The 24,110-nt window shown below is 40.7% G+C and overlaps 1 protein-coding gene across 1 annotated transcript; it reads right to left on the bottom strand.

Annotated features, from left to right (window-relative positions):
• Window positions 1-38: 38 nt before the first annotated feature.
• On the bottom strand, window positions 39-23,936 carry ST6GAL2 (ST6 beta-galactosamide alpha-2,6-sialyltranferase 2). The gene is made up of 5 exons (XM_010575690.1): window positions 22,991-23,936; window positions 18,592-18,689; window positions 15,374-15,475; window positions 14,100-14,274; window positions 39-986 (listed from the first exon to the last, which is right to left on the bottom strand). Exons 1-5 carry the CDS (start codon window positions 23,934-23,936, stop codon window positions 718-720), a joined length of 1,590 nt encoding a protein of 529 aa, XP_010573992.1. The 3' UTR covers window positions 39-717.
• Between the last annotated feature and the right edge of the window lie 174 nt (window positions 23,937-24,110).

Genomic DNA, 24,110 nt, shown 5'->3' with positions numbered 1-24,110 from the left:
ATATGTTGTTGCTCTCTAAAGAAATGAGACATTTCTCTTTTCCCTCTGCCCTATGCAGTCAGAGTGAGCATGGATGGGGGTCTGGCATCAAAAGTGCATCCAGTAGTTTAACTGGTTTAGCTGTGTGTACAGCCATCTCTATCTGCACTGCCTTTATAGCCACCATAAGGCCCCCTATACAGTTGAAGGTCTGTAACTGAGCCTGCGTATGAATGGGAATTAAAGTCTACTCTAGTCAATGACTGCACAGCTCAGAGTAGCAATTACTTCATTCTTGGAGAGTGTGAAAATCCCATGGAGCCATGAGAAATGCTGCATTGTTCAACTGGCCGCTCTGTACATGAACAATAGAGGCTGTTTCACAATGCCAGGTTTAACAGTTAAATAAGTTCATTTAAAAAAAAAGTTACACTCTAGCATATGTGGCATAAGAGACCACCAACAAATTCTGACAGTCACACCCACAACAATACATTATATTTCTGCCTAAGTATGTCCTTTGCACCTTTCATGAGCTAAGCCTTTTTTTTTTTTACTATTTGCAAAGCAGTAATAAATACTCAGGCTCGGAAAAGAAGTATTCCTCATGCCTGCTACTTAATTACAATTTATAGACTCAAGAATAGATTGGTCTAAGATACATTTTTCAAGTATTCTCTTCTTGTTTATAGTACGACAGTAGTACCTTATTGCACATTGTTTCTGAAGGACTCTCTTCTACAAGTGTGAGAAATTATTTCGTTCAGGGCACTTGACAGCTTTGAACCCTGGCAAAATGACTTTCCCCTTCCGATACAGATCATCCTGCAAACCTTTGTTCATCCTCTGCACCAACAGCTTCTCATAGAGCAGTGGGTGGTAGGCCCCTAAGGTACAAGCTGCATCGTAGTAGAGTTCATGGTAGTGACATAGGTCGGTCTGTCGAACTGAAGGGATGTATTCATACACGTGTACTTCGTTACACATGGACATCATGATGAGGATACCTGGAGCAGAAAGTGAAAACAAAAGTGAACCGCAAATTTTGCTTTTCTCACAGCAATTTCCCAGCAGTCACCCAAACTGTTTTTCTTTCTTGCTTTCCTTTGGTGTTGCACACCTTAAGTATTACTTCTGTAAAATTACGTGGAGTGATAGTTCCTTTTATTAGGGCAGCTTTCACTTGTCCCTGATATGTAAAAGTTGTGAGCCCTGTAGAGCTGATGGGGTAGGACAACGATCATAAGGAAGGAGTAACAAGCCTATAAAGGGCTTGCATACCATCTTTTGCACACTGGCAAGCGGAAACAAGAACAGAAAGATGAACCAGCATCACCCATGTTTCTTCCCTTGACGACTTTTGGATGGTTCATTCAGACTGTCGGTAATATTAAGGTATCAATGTACTCCTTGAAACTTCTCCACCTTATTCAATGTTGGTCTTAGATTGGAATTGAACCAATTCCACTTTTTCCATCCACTTGCTTCTCTTTAGGCCGGAAGACATTGCCAAGAAGGCAGTCTAAATACACGCAGAAGGACACATAAAGAAGCATCAGCCACATACTGGTAGCACAAAAGCCCACAGCTTCTGAGAATTTTGTGAACAGTCTTACAGAGAAAGGCTGAGGACGGTGAACTCCTTAGAGCAGTGCTGCCACAAGGAAAAGCCTCTGACCACCCCTGCTGAGCACAGCAAGGAGCAATCCATAAAATGCCAACCCATTTTTTGCCTGCCACATGTCAATGGCAGACTATCATCAGCACTGTCAATAGCGGCTAAGAAAGGCCATATGGAAATTAATTTCTTTTTTAAAACCAGGTAAAGGTTCGCTTTGACCTTAGGCACAGTCCTAAGATGCTGTTACTCTCCTTAACCCATGGTCAAGATCAAAACTGGGCCAGGACAGATATAGGTGAGCTTATGCAAACTTTGTTTTCCTATGGCATAATTGTAAATCCATACTAACAGAAGGTCTTTATAGCTTTGAAATGAAAGAAATCTTACTGTTGCTGCTGCACATTTTCAAAGGGACTAACATCAGGTATTGATCAACAGCACTGTCTAAAGTGCAATACTTTCACATCAATCACACAGCTTCTGGGATCCTTTTCTGCTTCCCATAGCCATGTGAAAGGAAAATGATGGAGTAAGCATCAGACACCATTTTTTTGAAGATTCCACTTAAAAAACAATAAAATATAGAAAATATATTGGAGCATTTGTTGCATTAGTGGTGTCCCTATCCGTTGAATATGACTGTCAACTCTCAGAGGGGACAGCTGTACTAATTCTGCTCACTTTGCACTTACAAATGAGAACTAATGTAATTGTTGGGTTTTTTTCTGTACAACAGCTTTGGAATGATAAAGCATCAAAGGTGTTTTGGGTAATTCTCACAAGTGACATGAATTAACGTAAAAAATTATTTTGGTTTGTTAATTAAGCAAAGGCATTTTCTGAAATCTAGTTTGCAGTTTGGGAACACAGAGATTTCAATGGCTTGCTAATGAAAAGAACCTTATGTTCTCCCTGCTGTGTATCATTAGATTATCAAAATGATTTTTTTCCCTGCCTGACGTGTGAAGTAACTGAAAAACAATTACTTCTGTGATTAAATCTTCTTTTATCATAAATGAAAGGTTCTGAAAATGTTTTCGATTGTTCTACAGCTTTACACTCTACAGAGTCTATGGTCTCAAAAAGCTAAGCACATCAATTTCAAAGGAAAAGTCCACAAATTTAAAAGAACTTTAGTCTTAAGCAGCAAGAAACATGGATTCATGGCAAAAAAACCATTTAATCCCTATTTGAGCAAAAAGTATGAGCTTAATAAACCGTCTCCTTGCCTCCAAGCTGTTATAGAGATGCTCTGAATTGTAGCCTGCCTAGCAACTATGTCTAGAATTGTTTGTTTGTTGTTTCAGTTTTACAAATGCTTTCGTCAGCTTTTCCACTGCCAACCTCCTTCCTCCAGTGATGGAGAGCCCACCTGCCACTCCAAGGTAACTGTTATCCAGCTGAATCAGAGGATGGATGGTCGAAACATGTGCAATAATGAACCACGTCCAGAAACAGACAGTAAAATGATTTCTCTCCTGCACCCAGAGCCAAGCCTGGAGCCAGTTTCAAAAGCTGTACCACCAATGTCTTAGGAAAATTGGCTCTGACACAAAGTACAAGCCTTAACCAGAGCGTGTTTCATTTCACTGCCACATTACCCGGCTAACCTTAAAATTAATAAAGGAAGTTGCCATTTGTGGGATAGGAAAACTGTCAAGAACAAAAATTGGGACTCTCTTATAATTTCATTAATAGCAGTGAAGATGGCCACATCACTGCAGGTATGGCTCAATAATGACAAAATTTTAAGCAATATAATTGACTTTCCTGTAGATTAGTTAATGGAGCACTTAGAAGTGGTAGAGTTCTAGTTCTTAGTGATCTGTGGATCAATGCCCTCCAGAATCAATCTAAAAGGCACGCTGGGCTATCTAGTTCAGCTCCTTGCACTTCCTGCCTTGTTTCATCCAGTCCATGTCTTGGGATTTCAGATCAGGTTGCTCATAAATAACCATAATTTCTGACAGTCCACTCAAGTTTTTGCTCATGCTGGACAATGACATTTTGAGGGAGGAAACACAAGTGACAGGCTAGTTTCTGAGTGTAACAGCTGATTTACAGCACATCTTTGTGTTGAAGTCTAGGGTCAACAAACTGAAAGATGAGCTAAGACAATGAGTAGAGATTACCACATACTGAGGTGTCCCTGGGCTACAGAGGCTTATCTGTCCTGGTGGAAATGGGAGCGCTCCTGAGACTTCCAGACCTGGTGCACACTGCAAATGCCCAAACCCTACTCTGGGGAAAAACAGTGGTCAATGCCAGAGTTTTTCTCCTTTAGCACCTCTAACACCACAGAACCCCAGCCAAAGAGACCAACAGTGCGGTACAACCAGCACTCCCATCCCAACTACCTATGGGAGAGATCCCAGGGCATGCAGTATTATACACTCAATCTACATGAACCCAAGGAGGTAGGTCCCTCCACTTAGCTGTCACAGCCCCCAAATTCTCCCTTGGAATGATCTGCTCCTGCTGTTTTGTTCAAAAACAGAAGGTGGAATAGCACTGTATAAAGAAGGGAGGGAAGGCAAAAAAAAACCTCTTTTGACAAGAAGCTGTTTTCTTTGTAGGGTAGGAATAGGGTCCTCACTAAAATAGGGAATAAATGGGTGCAGTTCTGTCCCGTGCCTTAGAGGATGTGAATCCCCTCCACAGGGGACAGCCCTAGTGTTGTAGAGCTGTTACTGAAATCTAAATTCACAAAACCCATGAATCAACCATCTTTAAAAGAATAGCAGCAGTTTAAACCATGAGGACATTTACACCAGTCCATGTACTAGAATATATTCAGCTTTTATTCTCTTTACTTTCTAATACCACGTCTGGCTTGTTTTCCTTAAGTTCCTAAAACAGGGTCTCATGTTCCAGCCCGTGTTTTTTAGTACCACTCTGACTCAGTTCCTCTCTTTGCTAGGTGTTAATGACATTGCAGTGAGTTACTGACATCTGTATCCAGCAGGTGTAAGTGTGCTAAGCTGTCTATATTTTCATCTACCTCACAACTCAGTTTCCCCATCTTCCCTTCTCTCCCTCAGTTACCTTCAGTGATCTTACAATTTTTTTGAAATTACTAATAGCTTTTTGGCACTTACCTGATACCCAAAATACTTTTTATGTTATGTTTGAACTTTTATGTTTTGGATGCAATCACAAAGATAAAGAAGAATTATGCAGCTGACTGCTTACTGACTTGACCTTCCTTCTGTTAACCTGTTTTGCTTGCCAGTCTGCTCTGCAAAGCCCTACCTCACCTCCTATTTGTCACCCCATTTGTTATCTTTACACATCTCTCTCTGTATTATTGCTTCCTAGTTTCTCTTCTGTGGCTGAATCTCTTCATGTTTCCTCCCACACATATTAACCTGTAGTTCCCAAGTTTACTTCCTTTCCCTATATTGCCCACCCAAGTAGAGTACATGCCTATCTATCTACTTACTTCTTACGTGCATGTACTTTTCACATCACTGTCTGATTCAGTATCATCTGCAAGTTTGTTTGATATCTCAGCACTCCCCTATGATCATCAGCATCAGTATGAATATAAACCAAATTGTCTGATAGCCTGTAGGGCGAAGAATTTCCATATGCTGCACTTCAATATTTGTCTTTGCTCACAGTCCTTAAGTTAGTTTTCAGTCAATGCACGATTACTACATATAAAACAGCACAGTCTGGCTTACACAAGACCTAAGGAGACACTAATGAGCATGATGAGATAGTCATTGTCCCAACACCTTATATTCTGGACAGAATTAATCTCACTGAGATGTTCATGCCCATCTCTGACCTAGCTAGTCTAAAGCACTCTTTATAGACAATGCAGGAGACAGGCATTTCTAGGGCACAATTCATCTGACTTATTTTAGATGTCTACTTTAGGATGGGATGAATTGTTCCCTGTAAGTGTTGCTTCTCTCCAGTGAGTAGGCAGAAACTGAAAATAAGAGTCTGGCTCTTGCTATCAAACACCTTCTCCTCCACTCTCCTAGGTCAGAAGCTTTTGGAGCTTCGTGAAAAGATAATGTAATTGGCTTTTCCAGGAGCACTGTGAGAAAAAATAAAAACAAGGTGTGATTCATCTGACCAAATGTGCCCACTGGTGCAGTTACCCACACCTGAGATAGGTATCACAGGCTCCTTTGCTATCAGTAGAAGAAAGTGGCACTTTTAGGAAGCAGCCCATGTTTACTCATCCCAGAGCAGACATCTAAAAATGGGTCTTACAAGCCATGCCCCAGAAGTTCCTGTTTCTTTCTGTTGACTATAAGGGAAGCCTGAGTGGCAGCACGGACACCTGTACCGCATGAGTTCTACCTGCACTCCCAGTACGGGATGAAAATTTCACATGTAGAGGGGAACACAGGTCTCATAGCTATTTAAGAGGTGCCTATTTTTTGCTCCAATAAGTCTGAGGCTGACTAACACAAATATAGACCCGCACCAGAGACATCTAAAGCTCGGTGGCATGAGCCCTGCTCCCTGACTGACCTCACATGGACCACAAACAGAAGTCAGTTTTATGTGCAAGGATTAAGCTGAGAGGAGATGGCTTTTTTTTACACTCATAAGGATTAAGGCATGGGAATAGGAGTGAAAGCAGAGAATTACAAAGCATTTAGGGAAGGTCAGAGGACATGCACAACTTAAGAAAAAGTAAAACCTGAAAGGGAAAGCCTATAAGCTATCTATAGCATGCAAACATCAAAAAAGAGTGCAGTACTCCTTAGAATGAATGCCGAGAGAAGTCCATGGGACAGAATGCAAAGTCTGCTTTTCATCAGTGGGCCCTAAAAAAGCTCAGGAAAAACTGGGTTAACTACATTAATTGGATTAATCTAGTAGTAGCAGTATTACTATCATGCCTAGGGGATTTGGTCAAGAACCTGTTAAGCTCCAGTACAAACCAGCAGAAATATTGCCAGTCTGAGTAATGATGTTGCCATGAGATCTGTGGAGGGGTCTGGAGGGAACTGTGCAGGCAGTTCAAAGTACCCTCAGAGCAGGGACAACTTTGAAGTTTGATCAGGTTTCTTCGGGACCTGCCCAGCCCAGTACTGAGTATCTCCAAGGATGGAAATGGAGCTGTTGAATCTTTTCAGAAGTTTACTGAAGCATGCAAAAATAATACCGTAGGCATGACTCTGAAACCAGCAAGCAGGTGAGAAAAAGACCATCAGACCTGGTCTCTCCTAGATCTGATGCTTAAGCTTTAAAACTTTTAGATCTAAATATCCAATCTAAATTTCACAGTAAGGAAAAAAGTCAGGGTATCTGGCATGATTTTAGCTTTGGCAAACATGATTGGTGCAACCATACATTCAAAATCACAACTGAAGATATTCCTGTATAGGCCACTCTTACCTAATTCTAAAACCCTTGCTGCATTTTCAAAAGTCCCATTGGGATTACAACTGTGAAAATGGAATAATGCAAAATAATTCTGCCTGCGTGGAGAAAAGTTGTTTTATAGGAGATCATTCAAAGGTGTGCTTTATGAATGTTTTATAGTTGAATGGCAATGTTCCTAAATACTGCCTTGAACAAAAAAAGATTGTGATCATAGAATACTTTAAAAAATATTTAAAAATATATCATTCCAAAGAAATGATGTGGCTGTCAGAGAAACAGTCAACCTGCAAGTTTGTTATAACTGTACAATATTAGATGCTAATAAAGTATTATGTATTTCAAAATATTATTTATTAGTATTTCAAAATAAAAGAAAGACGTGTTACTTTTTTTTCCTATTTGGCAGATATCTATGGTGTCAGGAACTGTTGGGTATGGTTTAAAATCAGTCCAGTTGGCACAAACAAACTCCAGAGCTTTTAGAATCTGTGCTGAAAACATTTAAACCAGAATTAAATTAAGATTCAATTCCTTGCATGGATCGTTTATACAAATGAACACATACTATGGATTTTAATCAAAAGGAGAAAATGTTTTTCAATTTGTTCTTGGCAATTTTAATGACTGAAGAGGTTTTGAATTTCCAACATGCATCTTTTGTACAGTACAATTAGGTTTTGTGGTTAGCACACTAATTTAAAAAGAATGTTCTCTAGTTTACAAGTAAATAAAATATAGTTTAATATATCTGAATACAACAGATGCTGTATGAAAGCATCTAGAATAATAAGTGTAATTCAAACATTCAGCAAGCAGTCAGCATCATTTTAACAAAATGCAAGAGATGCTGAAAACATTTAAATACACATAATCTGATTATTATACTCACAATGTGTCTTATTTCACACACACCACAAATTTGGTTACAGAAAAGAATTTAGCTAGACACACTAGTAAGTTTTTACTATCAAACTAGTAAGTTTGATAAACTGTGCACTTGAAAGCATTACAAATAAACATAAAGCATTTAGAACATACAGATTTCTCTACATTAGTCTACTTCTATAGTCTCTCTTGATTGGATTTCAGGTGCCACAGAAAAATCTGTCACTCCATGAAACTGGGCCAAATGTGCCTCAGTTATTCTTTGGAACATACAGTAAAAGTAGCTCTGGCTTTTTAAAATACTATGCTTCTAAAAAAGGGTTCTTTTACCTCTGTTTAATTCATGAACTATGACAAATACTAACCACAAGAAACCCAAATATTAAGGAATTTAATTGTCACCAAATTGCCCTGTGCCTAAGCTTAGTAAATTGTGCAATACTTGTCATCTTTGATGTATAGATACTTGCATTATATAGCAGACCTAGAAAATGACATATTTATCACTTAATGCCAAATGCAAAAAGCTGAACATTAATCACAATAATATATTCTGTAATATAAGCATAGACTGGAAAATGCTGACCAGTATTATCATATAATTTTAAATGTATTATTCAAATTTGGGTGATACATTAGAATAGTAAAGATTTTTTTATGTGATGACAGTTTGCTTTTTTATCTCTGTATTTCAGGAAGTAGGAGATGCTCAAATTTCAGAGTGCTTTTTATTAGAATAAGAAGAATTTAAAGCTTATGTATTTGGAAGTATTATTTATTTGTGTGATAATACTTGAACAAAACTGAGCTCGAAAGAGTAGGCACTATTCTGTTCCTTCACCAACTGCTAGCAAACAACTAAGTAACAGTAATAAAGGCAACTCTTAATGTGGAATTGTTTCTTTCAGTTCACGCAAGTGTATTTTTTTCTAAGCAGAGCTGGAGATCAGCTGCATTCTTCTATTCAACATGCTCTCTGAAGCCAATTTAAATTTAAGTTCTTAGTCATACAATGATCTCCTAATGTTGCAGTGTAATGATAGTCTTGCTTGTACTATTGTCTCGATGCATGCAAATGAAGATTAAAATAATGTTATCAACTATTAATGACGCATAACTGTTAAATCTGTAATGCCAACTGTAAAGCCTCAAACAAGCCTTTCTTTCTCCCAACAATAAAGTAATCGGGGCTTAGTTATCATTTTGTGTTCAGTGGTTCATATGTTACGCTAAAAGCTACAACTCATAGCAAAGACTACCACCTACACAGACGACCTAAAATGTAAAAATCTACACAGACCGTGTTTTGATTTGGGAGTAAAAAAAAAAAGTACCACAGTCAGAGCTTTCAGCTAGCTTTTTCAAAAGACAAAAGCTGCTGCGTATATAAGGGTATATAAATGTGAATTTCAAGTAAAATCACCTCTGAAGAGGTAAGCTAGCAAAGTGTACTGATAGGCTATGGTAAGTGGAATTCATAGCAAATCCAGTTACTGAACAACGGACAGGAGCAAAATGTTCATAGAAAAGTCTGTATATAATCTAGACTTTATTAAAAAGCCCGCAAACTTTCTGAATGCTGATGTACCATCCCATCCAATGCACACAGAATGCTGCTCTTGAGAAACCCTAGGAAGCAGTTTTAGTCTTGGTCTTCAGATTACAAAAATGTAAGGTCAGAAATAGGTTGTTTACACAGGCTACCAAGGAGGGTATAGGAACAATTTCCTTACAGCAGAATGGTAAAAATAGAGACTGTCAATTTATACACCATCAGCCTCAATTAAAAACTGAGCTTTGATATGTTCAGAAAGAGGGGAGGAAGACTGAGTTCATATTTCACAGTAAAAAATGTATTAATAAGAAATGAAGATGTAACACTTACTTCTGCTGCCAAAAGATAGGGCAAATCCTTCTCTAATAACAGTGACATTTCCTCAACTGTCAATTTAGGATTTACCAGTGGAATCCAAATCCGAGATCTGGTGGTTGGATGCTTACATTTCTTCTGAAAAAACTGGAGTAGATCAAAGTCCAAGATGAGATGTAAACATATCAATACTCATTTAGCAAACCCAATTTTCAGCCAAATGTGAACCAACAACCAACTGCAAAAAGCCACCATGGTAATTGCCTAATGCTAATGCAAGATGATGAGAATACTGTGCAGTTTTGTTTAAAAGCATGAAGGTGGCAAAAATGATGCAAAAATATGCAAGAATGTGTTCTCAAAGCTCATCTGAGGATTAGATTAGGAAGACAAAGAGTAAGTAATTTATAATGAGGAGTAACATTAGCTAAGCTATGACATGCCACATAAGGCAAAGTTACAAGCCAGGGAAAGGCCACATTCGTGTCTCAGAAAACAAGCTAAAAAAGACTTCCAGATTAAAATAAAAGGTTTGTTTTACCCTGGTGAACCTTTCCCCACAAAAAAACATATCTCTGTTTTCTTGGTCGTTGTTCATAGCCTTTGAGCTAGACAACACCACACTGAAGGGTGACTTGTCTGTGCGAAGTTAATGCTTCCTAGACATGGTATACCCCCAGAAGTAACCCCTAACAAATGGGCCGCAATCTGACAGGCAATGAGTTCAGCCTACTTTCAACAATGTCCTGAACTTACACCCATCACTAGGTTGGGAAGAAAACAATGCTGAAGTAATAACAAATTTAGTGGAAAGGACTGCAGTCAGATGTGCGTCTGCGTGTAGTATTGTTAAGGTGCAGCCTGGCACCGGTGATGGATGGGCTGCTGCGAGCTGACACGCTGCTTAAAAGAAAACCAAAGACAGGAACAGCTACAGGTTAGAACCCAATAGAGAGGAACAGAGAAACTCTGTTCTTGGAGGAAGCTGATCTGTGTTGGGTGGTATTCATCTCACCTAGTTTTAGACCTCCGTAGCGTGTGTGTGTTGTGTTACCATTTCAGAAATGGCTGGAAGCAGTGACACATTTTGAAGGTTTAAAACCATACGTGAACATACACAAAATGCGGTATTACTAAAGCATCAAGACTTATGCCTTATTTTGTACGTAACCTGTAAAGCACAACCAATCCAACACTTCTCTCCCATCCTCTACACCTGAGACATGGGCTCTGCTTCCCTCACCCCAACCACCGGCTATCACAGTGCTATTGCCTCTCCTCAGCAACATGCTGGTGCAGAGCTAATATACCTAGGGTTTTGGGGAGCCAGGGGCTCCAGGAAGGAGTTATGCCAAGATAGGGCAGCCCATATCCCAAAGGAAGCACAAAAAAATGTTCTCCCTAGCTGCCATGTGGTGGAGAAATCAGGAAAAAAGATCCTACCTCGTCTCACTCTCTCACTTCACTGAAGTCACAGCATGCAAGAGACTACCTCTTCCCCACAAATGACCCACTGGCCCCTTTTCCAAGAGACTTAGTAATATTGTGACTTAAGTACTTTAATACAGCTATTAACATCGTAAAAATATTCCCCTGAGATCAATCACTGCTGAAGGATGGTGACTCACTGCTGCAGAACACCGTGAGAATGCATTCTACCAAGCATCCTCCCTTTGGGAAGACTCAGTTTCTTATAAATAGTGCTAAGCAGCAGAAAAAGATACAATTGTCAGATGAAAAACGTAATTACTGAAAAAACAGCCTAAGACCACCCTAAAACATTCCTGACATTCCTGAAAGGAAATAGTCTGATGTTTCCATGTTTTAATTTATATCCTGTGTTGTCCAATTTTGCAAACTGGGGCTAAAGAGGGTTGAAAAGCTTGAAACAAAAGTGCTTCACTTGATCCAGAACCTTTTTTTTTTACCTTTTCCATGTTACTGGCAGCAACAGTGTTGTGAGTAACCGCAGCTCACAAAGGGCTACCTGACTTTCTGCTGGTGTAAATATGGACAAACAGATCCTTGCGCAAGGTCTGTAATCGTTCTAATTGCAGAGCATTGCACACAGACTTAAAATAAGTTATTCTAATAAAGTGACTAGAATCACTATGGTCTATGCTATAAAGAGCTTAGATTCAGGGATACAGGTCCCTCTGCCTGTGAAAATTCATACCCTCTATTTAACAGCCTATCTTCCTTCATATAGCTGTTTTGAGCACAATGTTATTAGGTGTGTGGCCATTTAACAAACCATTTTCCCATATCTTCTTGAAATTAAGACACTCATATTTTATGATGGCCATCACTTACCAATTCTTTCTATTAATTTTATAAGAAATCATTTTATAGATTTTATAAGAATCAGGTAGAAGCTCAATATTCAGGATACACTTTTCATACAGGTGCACTCAGTTGTGTCTGCCAGCTTCAGTTCCAACTGGATTATTTGCTGCATGAGTTGTTGAGCTATACCTGATCTGAAGACCAACATGACTTTTCAGATTTCTGCCAAGCAGCATTATATTTTTTATGCTTTATCTTGCCCTTTATGTCCACCTTTGACAATACACAGTTGCTGTTTCTGTGCTGTCTCCCAGTTTATAGTACATCACACATGCAATGCGTAGACATACATTCAATAAGGTTACTCAAATAGGAAGCCTCTCCCTAATAAAATATTTAACATGCATCTATCAGAACAGTAGCTAGTTATCAAATGAGGTGGATATGACTCCCAATAAGCTTGTCTTACTGTCTTGTATTCTTAAAGCTAATAATAGCATTACCAAAATGTCTAAGCGTATTCTTTGGAAAAGAACAAAATAAACAAAATTCCCAGTAGAGGAGAAGGAGGCAAATTTGCATCTGTACAGACAGAGTATATTTATCTATACAGCTTTTGTTGTTAATATTTTTGCTTGTTTAATGATTGATATTTTCAAAGCTTTCTCTCCTTAAAGGATATTTTTTGTCAGGAACATTTAGATTTGGGGTTGAAGATTACTGTTCTATTCTTATAGTGAAATTAACTCCTTTTCTTCAAAGAAAGCTTTTGAAGTGTTTCTTATATATGGTGGAAGTACAGATTGACAGCACAATGATCCTCTTTACTATTCTTATGATCAGCAGCTGTTAACCTATTTTTATCAACAACTTCATTACTCCAAGAAATGCTTTTGCAAAATGTGAATGCAGCTGGTGAGATCATTCCACATGAGCAGTTTTCTCCCCATGAATTTATACAAGCAGGTTCCAAAAATCTCACTTCCAAGAAGCAACCAACCACCAAGCCATCCTCCTTCAACACACAAGGCCTCCTCTTCTTTCCACTCATGCTTTAGGTAAGCAAAACCCACTCATGTCATAGATCAGCATCTCCCAGACACCTTTATGTCATCCGTCTGAGAGCTTCAGCACCCTGCCTAAGGCCTTTGGTGAGCTCCACAACATCCTGGGATGCCACACTGTATACAGAGCCCAAACTAAGTCCTCAGAACTGGTTTTCCCATGTTGGATGCAATCTCAGGTATCTTCGCTTTCAGATTCAGACAGAAAGAATAAAAAGAGCATTTTCTGACTGCAGCAAATACACAGACCAATATCACAACATCAAGGAGGAAAGGATGGAGTTTCCAAAGCAGAAGATGGTATTTGGAGCTCTGTTGCCCTCTGTGTCTCTAGAAGCATGAGCAAGGAAGACCCTGACTTAGCCTTGGTACTCTGACTACTTGCATCTTTTAGACATTCACGATCAGGACCTGCTATGCATCAGGTAAGTCATTATACTGTATGAACTGTGGGCACAGTGCCAAATTATCCCCCAAGAAATACTAAGGAAGGACCAAAAAATACAGTGAAACTCTATTCCTTCAAGTGTAAGAATAAGAGGGATGCTTTGGGCACTTTCAGACTGAGCACTGGAAGCCGTGACAGGGCATGGGAAATCCCATTCCTTGACCTGTGTAAGGAATACAGCTTGGCCTGTCAGCGATTTTATCCTCTCTTCCTCTCTGTATGATCTGCCATATGCTTTCATTTATTGTCTGATGCATCTCTGCTCTATGATCCTAAGAAAGAACTTCAGAATTGAGTAGGTTCTCAACAGATAAATTAATATGGAATAATACAAATTTCTCACAGATACATGTTTTATAAAAATAGCATGCATACTATGGATGAGAAGAGCAAGAAAGCAGAACATTAAATTCACCCAACTATTTTCTAGTTCCCATATGGTGTGTTTTAGCTAGTCATTGTTTCTGTATAGAGCACCAAGAACAAACACTACTTGTGTATGGACTTGATCTTTGTGCAATGTACACATTTACAATTTTAAATTTTTTTTTAATCTAACATGTCTACTGGGCCCATCTTTGATACACCTACCAATAAAACCTGAAGAAGGAGGGTTGGGCTGTATCTTCTCTTTAGTGTTCTCCTGAATGATGTCCCAGAGCTGCCATATAAACTTTGGATGGAGAATGTAAAACGGCTGGTTTGGATTCTTTCTGCGATGCTGTACATAGGGAGTGAACAGATTGTAGTCCGGCTTCTTATACCACTGGGAGGAAGAAAGTAAGAATTTTTTTAATCTTATAGTATCAAATGTGTTTTGAAAGCTACATGAACAACAACGTAAACTAGCTTCATTTGGGTTCTTCAGAACAGAAGCAAAGGTAGCAAAGCTGCCTGCACTGGTGGATGCTTCTCCTAGAATGCCAGTCCTCACTCTGGGCTATTCTGCTTCCTTTCTCCATACAGAGACTCCCAATAAGCAATTAACTGCAGCGGGACGAGCCAACCCCATCTTCCCTTCATAGGCCTGCGTCAAACAGGGGTTCAGAGAGCCTTGACGCAAGGTCCGGGGAGTGAACCTTCCTCTGGAAGTGTCCCTGTCCCTGATGGAGGCAGCAGCAGCACGTGAAGCAGGCTGACGGCAGCCTGCGTAGGAGGCAGGCAGCCTCTGGCATCTGTTGCTAAGGGAGTTCAGCAGATGAAGGTTTACTTTCTACTTTGCAGCCTGCTCAGCTCCGAGCTCCCCCTGCCAAGAACCATCAGATCAACTGGTCCACTGGAGCTGCAGCACCAGCCAAAGCAGAGACTCCCCCAGTGACAACCAGATGGACGCCTGCTGCTCGCACTGAGGGGGTGGACGGCAGGGCACAGATGGCTGTGGGGGAGTGGACACAAAGGGAAGACTGGTGGGGAGGAGGCCTGAGAAATGGGGAATGCACCAAGAGAGATTTTCATTAGGGTGTTGTATTTTGTCTGGGAAGGCAGAAGGGAAGGTGGGAAAAAATGGATGCAATTCTTCACCTTTCCTGATAAAAACTCCTTCTGAAATCTAGCAATGTTCCCTCCTTGGCAAACACATAGAAAACTCATTGTTATGTGAAAATATTGATATTTTATCAAAAAAACCCCATCATCCATCTATCCTAGCATCTCAGAGCAGTTCATTCCAGTACAAGTGCCAGCTAATGAAAAGCTTTTGACCAATAAACCAATTTTGACCAATTCATGCAGAAATAGCATTCCCCACTCCTTAAAGACAGACTTTGGGGTTCATTGTGACAAGTGAGAACCAGGAGACTAAATACATTCATTTTCTCCAGTGCTTTCAGACTGATTGGGAAGAAAGGTCCAAGCAGACATCTTACCACATTCAGATTTGCAGAGTAGGGGGCAGGATCCCAGGCTACTAAGATAACATCTTTGTACAAGGAGCTGTCGACAAAGTGATGGTTTGGATTGGTGAGAATCTGCAAACACAGATGCAAAGAATTGCACAGCGTTAAAAGCAAATGGGATCCAAAAAAATGGCAAAATCCTTCTCTAAAATGAACAGTCCTCCCCACACTGCTGTTTGTTCTGCTTTAATTCTGGTCGATTTTAAGCATCTTGTTTTGTTAAAAAAATATATAAAGAAGAGCTTAGCCATAAACAGCACTCATGACAGTTTGAAGTAGCAGTATGCTGAATTACTCTCCATCTGTGAGGGATGTGATGGGACCACTTGAGATGCTGCATAATTGTATATCAACGTTACTGTGTATTCTGGAACTTGAAAATGAAAGCTACAGTATTTCAGACCGCCTGCAGGATCCTCTTCTTAGATACAGAGCAGCTTTCTTTGAAGGGCTACAGCCCCCAAGGATAACGTCTTTCCCTGCACTCCCACCCCCCTTTCTCATTTCAACAGCAAGACAGTCTCATTTCAAGTAACTCTAAAAAGGCAAATTAGACCATGACTGTAAAAGCTGGTATACCTAGAAAAATAATTCCAGGAACATGCACATGATAGGGCTATTTTTGAAGTAGCTGTCATATTGCTGTCATCTACTGCTCTCATATAACTCCCTCCCGCATCTCCTGGTACTCTGCCTGATCCTCCCACCCCACTGGAAGTTTACTCTTTGCTCCTGCTGGCTCATCCTTTCCCGGACCCTCCATGCCTAACCAGATCTCTCTGATCCCTGGTGCATCCAAACTCAGGCAGGGTTGAGCTGAATGATTTCAGCATTGGTTGAAACAGTGTGAATTTGGCTCCAGCTGTTACACTAATCAACATTCCAGACAAATAAATGTGTACTAATTTTCATTTCCCTTTAGGATCCAATGAGCCATATTTGATTATGCATATTTTTCTTCAGAAAAATAATATTGTTGCCATAGCAATATTCTTCCTACCATAAACTTCAAGCTTAATGACTTTCCATCAGCCTTCTACAAGAACAGAATTAGTCCTGCTGCCATCAGCATCCTCAACTCCATTTCTCAGAGCAGTTTTCGCCTGAGAACGTAAACTTCTTTTTTGAGAGAACAGAGTAAACAGACCAAAAGGTCAAGCTTTTAAAAGCTCGGTTCCTCAGTTGTCACACAATGGAGCTCTTACTTGCCTTTCAGTAAGCAAGAGTCCTTTGGAGGTGGTGTCCACACAAATTTCGCTCTTAGTGAGTCTGCATTCATATGTATGAGATGAGTTTCTTCTGGAAGAACAATATCTGTTGTGGCTGCACTGGCTTCCTTCACAGCAGAGAACATGAGGGAAGAAGAAGGCCACAGCAGCCTTTTAATCAACTGAATGCAGGAATTTCCAACAGCGAGGAGGGAAGGAGTAAAGCTGTATGGGTAACCCATCTTCGGTACTGGTAGGGAAAGCAACTTTTATCAAGTGGCCTGTGCAGATTTCACCCCCAGAGAGGGGAAGGCCAGTTTCTCAGCAGGTGGCCAGAGCATCACGAGTGGCCTCTTTGAAAGAGCAGAAAGGCAGTGGGAATAGGAACACTTGTGAGGAAGCTGTGTGAGCTGATTTGGCCTGAACTTTAGCCATGCCTGTGTTTTCTTGAGAGGCCTTGTGGAGAGCAAGCAATGTACAGCGCAGCAGAGAAGACCACGGGACCCTCCATTACCACCCCAGTGGGAGCGTACCACAACAGCTCTGGGAGCCAAGAGGACCCCAGCCTGCCGCCGGGATCAGAGAGCAGCTAATTCAGCCATTTAGTCTCTCTGAATACATTGGGGAGCTAACAAAGCTCAGATCATTCCCTCGAAGCATTTCTCTCTTCTGCTACAGGGAGCCTACTGAGACTAGTCAACTAAATAAAGTTTCTAAACCCTCCTCCTTGCCTGGCACAGGAGTTCAGGCATGGTCAGCACCAGAATGTTTTGGCTAACAGTAAAACAAAGAACAGTCAAAAAAAAGTACCCAACAAACCCCAAAAAGTAAAATAAATGACATTAAGATCAATGTTCTCTGATACACTAATCTCAGCACTAAAGCCAGAGTAAGATATTTCTGCTTTCTTCCCCTGAGCAAAAGAAAGTGGGCATATTTAACCCAGGTCACTTCAACGGTCCAGTCTGTCCTGCGGCCTCACAAAGAGCTACAAAACAAGTGTGAAGGGAATGCCAGTGAACAGTCCTCTCTGTGGTAGCAAAGAACTTTAACTTGTACACACAGAGAACACACCCACCAAGGATGGACTTTGCATGGGCAGTCACTCAAAGAAGAAAAACCAAACTGATAAGAACTACGGTAAATGCAAATTTTGCTCTCATTCAGCAAGAATCAGTATGTATAGAGCATGCTACATGGCCAACCATACTACTGGTGTTGATTAAGTAAACTTGCCACTTCAGTATGTCATAAAATCTCACAGTAATTCTGTTGTTGCTTTTGGGCTGCATTTCATAAAGAGGAAAGACGCTTGGTTTGCCCAAGACCAGAGCTCAGGCAAGTTTTTTCAAAACTGAAAAACCACTCTCAACCATAAGGTGTCACTGTAGCTCAATGCACAACTATTTGTTGACACCCATATACAGAAAATCCCATTTTCTGTTTCCATTCAGACAAACAAACTCACCTTATGTGTAATATCCAGCGTACATTAAAGTTTTTTACTAGTTCATTCCAAATTTTTAAAGAACGATGACTTGCCTAAAGTTATATATTAAGACAACTCAGTTCCCATTTCTTTCGCCTTCCAGCAAGGAAATAATTGGGGAAATGGAGAATATGAGGAAAGAGCTTTGGAATCCCCACAGCCCGGGCTTTGTGAAGATCCCAGAGGCATTGCGGTGAAGGCCTTCTGTACTGCCAACTCTGGCATCCTGCAGAGCCTTTACAGATGTAGGTCACATGAAAAACCTTACAAACCAATTCTTTAAAACAAGGCTATCAAGTAACTATGCAATCACTCTACAGCAACAGCAGCATGAACGTCCCTGTGAGGGAGAACTTTTACCTGCTCTACGTCGTGACTGTTAAATCACTACCTATTTCCCAGATTACCCAACACTTTCTCAGAAGTTATTAATTTAATGTCATATTGTACAGAAGTGACACTGACTTGAATTCACAAAAGGAAGATCTTACCTGAGAGTTAATGATCCGCATGGTTGTTTTATTTCCAACATCTTTTTCATAGCCACGTGTTGGAGCAGAATTAAATCTTAGAACAGCATCATGAGAATCTAGGAGCATAAATGAGGGGGTAATTTGTTTTTCTTAGTAATATAGAACAGAAAAATAGAACAAATGATCTAAACTAAGATAAAACTTACACATTTCTCCTAATCTTGATATTCTAAGGATGATAAACATTCCACTATGCTCAAACAAAAATCCTCTTGCATCTGTCATATGTTATTAACATTATTAAAATCCACCAGAAAAAAGTTCAGCATCATCTATTAATTTAGCTTGCAATACTGAAATATTTCTCTTAATTGGATAAACTTAGTGTGGCAAGGTTATTAGTACACCCAGTACACACAATTGCTTGCTATTTCTATTGCAAAATTTACAAAGAATTACTCCATGCAAAAGCATGTTAATTGCAAGGATATCTAATTGCACATTTGAATGAGTAACAATGCTTAACTATAAGCTTGTGCTTCACAGTATTTTATGATACCTGAAAATCTCAGACTACCCCAAACCTACTAATCATACCCTGTACTTATTCTCAAGGTCAGTACAAGTCTTAAATAGTCTCTGTAAAGAAGTCAGCCCACAAACCTGCTCACACAGAAACGTGAGGATCCCTTGGTAGCAAAGATCTAACAGAGCTGAACTGTCAAAGTTTCCCCACAAGCTGGTGACCTCGGAGTCATGCAGAATAGAAAGCAGCTATAGGTCAAGTATGGGTCAAGGGTAGATGCTGTGTGCAAGGCTCCGCTGGATAAAAGATAATCACCCTCCCAATGCTTCTTTTAAGGGGATCTCAAAGCCCAAAAGGTGTGAGGGAGAGTACAACATTATATCTGTTGTCCAGAAACATACTGTTCCTGTCAATAGCCCCCTCTTTGGTCTACTTTTAACCCTTCCATCAATGGAAGCAGAGAATATGACTCAGGCCAAAATGGACTTGTAATGCCTTAACCCATAGGTAGTTTATACAGCTGTTTATCTTGTCATTTAAAATGTGGTTATCTGTACCTCAAAAATGGAAGAGGCAGAAGTTTCCGAAGATAACCAACATGCTTCAATGGAGTTCAGGCCTAATCCTATCAAACTGGGATCTTCCGTCCTTTCACACCTTCACTGCGCACTTCTTGTACTCCAGAAAAGAAAACGTGTGACATGAAGCCAGCAGTCCAATCTCAGCTGTACTTGCTTGCTGTAACATGTTGTGTCCAACTCCTCAGAATCTAAGGAGTGAAGGCTTTTTCTATGTCCCTATGCAGGGACAACCCTAGCCTCAACACCTAGCCTTCATCTGCCTAAACATAAGCATCTTGATCATGTAGGAGCTAGAGGTCATGAAGTCAATAGAAGCTGCAGGTACTCCACATTTTTGGAAAAGGAAAAGAAAAACAGAGGTCCTTTATAATTGAAACCTGCTTATGAATTTAAGAACCTAAATTTGGACCTGCATTTGACAACTTTTTGACAACCTGTTGACTGAGAACTGGGAATTGGGTCGGGAAATAGGAATTGTATGGTTCGCAACTTAACTGAGAGAGTGTGCTCTATTTCCAACATGACCCATTCTAGTTCTTTGTATTAAGACCAAAAACCTTTCCTTCACCATAAAATATATGATGAAGATGCAGCTTAACACTGATAATAGCTGGTTTTAACTCAACCGATTTTAATCTTATTCAGTATTTGGAGATAATAATTTTAAAGATCTAAAAAGTTTGGGGTTTGATCACAGATCCCCGTTACTTCCTGGTGATGCCAAAATATTGGGTCTCCCATTGAACAGCATGACCACGATGGGAGTGTTCGCTGTACTTGCACAGTATTTCCATACCTATTTTCATTCCAAACCAATCAGAGGGGTGAGGGGGAGGAGGGCAAAAGGCAGAACACAAATTAACATTCCTGCCTGCGTTTCTAAAAGGATCACAGAAGAGGGAGCTAAAGGCCTATGAAGGGAAAGGTCCTCCGCTGCTGATTTCCTACACCTTTTCTTCTTTGGGAAGGATAAATAGTAAAAGCCTTTTGCCTGCAGCAACTTCATCAACCAAGGCTGTACAGCCCATGGCCCAAAAACCAGACCTCATGCATGGAGTGTTTTTCCACACTCCCTAATGATGCTGACTTTGCTGTGCCTCTGTGGACTTGGAACGAGTCAGCACGAGTGCCAGGCTGATTCCACAGAGCAGCACCACTGGCCACCCATGGAGCCTCCAAAATAGAAGGTTTGCTGGCATGTTCAACCAAGAGCTGTAGCCCTAGTGCCAGCTCTGGGAGAGGACAGTCTTCTCCTACAGCTGTGCATGCACAGGGAAAAAGACCATCTTGTACAGTTTGATCTTTCTCTTCCTTGTCAGACTCTTCTCACTTTTTCAAGGACTAGAGGGGAGGTGGAATGGCATGGCCAAGAGCTCAGCTGTACCGCATACTACCCGGACTCTGCAGGGGAAGCGTAATTTCTTCCCCATGGGAATAATACAACAGATGCTGGAGCTTCCATCTTCCATTGTAAGTGGGAAACACTGGCACAGTGTCTCCAGTATATCAGCACTTCGCAGGAGATGCACTGACCACTAAGACCCATAGGTTTGCACTAGGTCCTTCTGGTATGGCTGTAAGCAGTCAGTTGGTCCCCCCATAGTTCTGGGCCAAATTCTCTGCTCAGTAACAAGTACCTGCCCATGACCTGGAAGACACTGGAAGAAAAAACCTTCTGTGACTCCTGCTGCCCCACACTTTCCTGTAAAACAGGTAGGAGGAGATGTGAAACTTCTGCATAGGCCTTACCAAACAGCAACTCCTCCCTTCAGGCAGCATCAGATGACAATTTCCCAATTAAATCGAAAGCTCTTCCTCAGAGATTGGCATAAGCTTTCTGTGCCCAGAGTGTTCCCGAGAAAAGGGGTACACACAGGAGTATACGGGCTCCAGGTACCACGTCAAGCACCAAAGTCCACACTTGGGCTGCACCTGAGTGTGCAAATATGTCACGATGCATGCTGTAATATGTAATTATGTAAATATATCACAATGTGCTATGGATCCTCCAGTACAGCACTAATCTGTACTGGTGTAAACCAGTTGTACTGGGGAACACTGACAGAAGATTTCGTTTCAGTCAAGGATAACACATTAGAGAAGGGAGGCACTGTTAAGCTTTTTCACCCCAAAGATTTCTAAATCAGTTGGGCTTCCTGTGGAATTGGGTGTTACCCTGGTGTGATTTTAGCTGCAGGCCAGCCAGGCACCCGTGCTGTGCTGGAAGCCTATTAGAGTAGTTCAATAATGATAGCAGCTCTAATATATCCCAGAGATTTAAAGGAAACCCATCTGTGTCAAAGAGATGATACAGTGCAATGAAGCAGGTATTGGGATGTGAAGTCCTGGAAGATGGGAGGATTAATGAGTGCACATCAAAAGGTTTTTATAGAGAGCTGAAGGAAATAACTCTTCCTGCTCCAGAAGCAAGTTTGAGACATACATTTCATCCTTCTTTCAGCACTTTTAGCATACCGCACATGTAATACTAAAAGAAGAACTACTGAGATGTTAACACAAGTAGTAACACTCGTTTGTGAAAAGAAAAGATAAAACTGACCTGGATTAGTTTTATAGCTCCGCAATCCTTTTCTGAATAGCTACCACAAAACTCCACCTTGAAGTGGTGAATTCTGCGTGTCATTAACATCTCAGCACCTGCAACCTTACTGACTCAGTGCAGCAATGGAAAAGAACAATGGGAGGAGATACTTCAACTCATTTAAATTCAGTCTTGGAAAAGAGGTCAGGGGACTTGACCTCAGTGGATGAGGCTGCTCAAGGGTCTGAATTCTCTCTGTCTGTGAACTCTAAACATGCAAGGGATGAAGAGGATGCTCTGCTGCTTCTTGGCATGGAGACAAAGTACAGCCTGGGATAGCAACACCACATGCAGTTTCTCTATGAGCCACGGCAAAATACGGACAGGTACAACACAGCTTTGCAGAATAAAACCTGAACTTGGCTCTAATCTGCTGAAGAAATAAACACATGTTGCAGCAAAATGTCAAATATGGCAGATTTGATGAAACCAGTGCCTCCTTTATACTACAAGCTATAATATGATAAGAAGGCATGATGGTTTTCTTTAAATCAAATTATGACTTCAGGCCTGATTTTCCTTTCAGTTATATTGTCCTGAAAGGGAACAGCTTCACTGAAGTCCATAAGCTCACACTCATGTAACACTGGTGAGAGAGAACAACCAGGCTGTACAGACCTATGCTTGAGAAGAATGGACCTTTTGAAAGACAAACATGAATACACACATGTACATATATATGCACATGGATAGATGCATTTCACCCACCTATTTCATCCCCTAGAGAGGAGTTCAGTATTGCACCAGCAGACATAACTACAGCACAGCTCCCAAAACCATGTGTATACAATTTGCCCAGTGGAATTTGGGGAACGTGCTTTTCCCATCCAAGAGTGGAGAAGGGAGCCTCCTTGCCATCTATTGTTTTCACATTCACCCTTTCTTTTAGCTCGCAAAATAGCTGGTCTCCTGTCAACTTGGAGTTTCGTTTCCCCTTGAACCGCACCCCATGCTTATTGGTGCTCAAATAATCTTTCATCGCCTTCTGCAGTCGAGGGTTTAGCATCTTGGAAGAGACATCCCCTTTCCAGAGCTTGTAAAGAAAGGATTTCGACATTGTGGAATATAGCCCATCCCAGTCATCAGATTCATCAAGCATCTGGCTTCTCCTGTGCTTTGTGCTCCTTCTCCTCATTCTTCTCTGATGGCTCCAGTCATTCTGTAAAATATTTACTTTTGGATTATCCTCATCGGCTGAGATGAATTTTGCTATCTCTTGAAGGTGGTTGTGCGACCGAGGCTGACCAGCAGCAAATAAATAATCGTCATTCACTTGGTAGAAAGCACTTTTTGATTTTCTTCCTACCTGGGATGGAAAAAACTCATCTTCATTTCTAAAGGCATCTTCCAAATCAGTCCATTTCTTAATACTTCCAGTTCCCGATTTAAATGTACCTAAGAGATCTTCATTGAGAAGTACCTCATTCCCTTCAATGGTTTCGGAGAATGACGGATCATGTATGGCTCCCATGATGACTCTCTGCTTGCCCTGAAGGGGCAGAAGCCTCTTAGTTTCGATGTAAGAAAAGGAACTGGGAACTGGTTCAGCAGTGTTGCTATCTGTAAAATAGATGAATATCACCAGAAAAAGCAGACCCCATGCAAAGATCCCAAACAGCATGAGTTGTTTCCATTGCTTCAAGTTAGGTTTCATGGCAATGCCTTTACCAGCTCCTCTTTGCCTTGAAGTATTGGTGAAGGAAAATGAAACCTGGAAAGAACATCAAATATTAATCAAGAATGGTTCTAAAACCAGACACAATTCAGAAATATCTTAACACGCTTCGATAGAAGGTGCAGATTTAATCTCCAAGCTGTAGCACGGAGG

The sequence above is a fragment of the Haliaeetus leucocephalus genome, unplaced genomic scaffold (assembly GCF_000737465.1).
Source record: "Haliaeetus leucocephalus isolate CR32 unplaced genomic scaffold, Haliaeetus_leucocephalus-4.0 Scaffold495, whole genome shotgun sequence".
Taxonomy (NCBI): domain Eukaryota; kingdom Metazoa; phylum Chordata; class Aves; order Accipitriformes; family Accipitridae; genus Haliaeetus; species Haliaeetus leucocephalus.
The sequence above is the reverse complement of the archived record's forward strand: the minus strand, read 5'-3'. Positions and strand labels throughout refer to the sequence as shown.

Excerpts from the sequence above, each read along its gene's own strand:
- ST6GAL2 (XM_010575690.1), bottom strand. The coding sequence starts at position 23,936 with ATGAAACCTAACTTGAAGCAATGGAAACAACTCATGCTGTTTGGGATC. Across the intron at positions 18,690-22,990 it reads CTCTCTAGGGGATGAAATAG|ATTCTCATGATGCTGTTCTA; the intron begins GTGGGTGAAATG and ends TTATGCTCCTAG. Across the intron at positions 15,476-18,591 it reads TGCGGATCATTAACTCTCAG|ATTCTCACCAATCCAAACCA; the intron begins GTAAGATCTTCC and ends CTGTGTTTGCAG.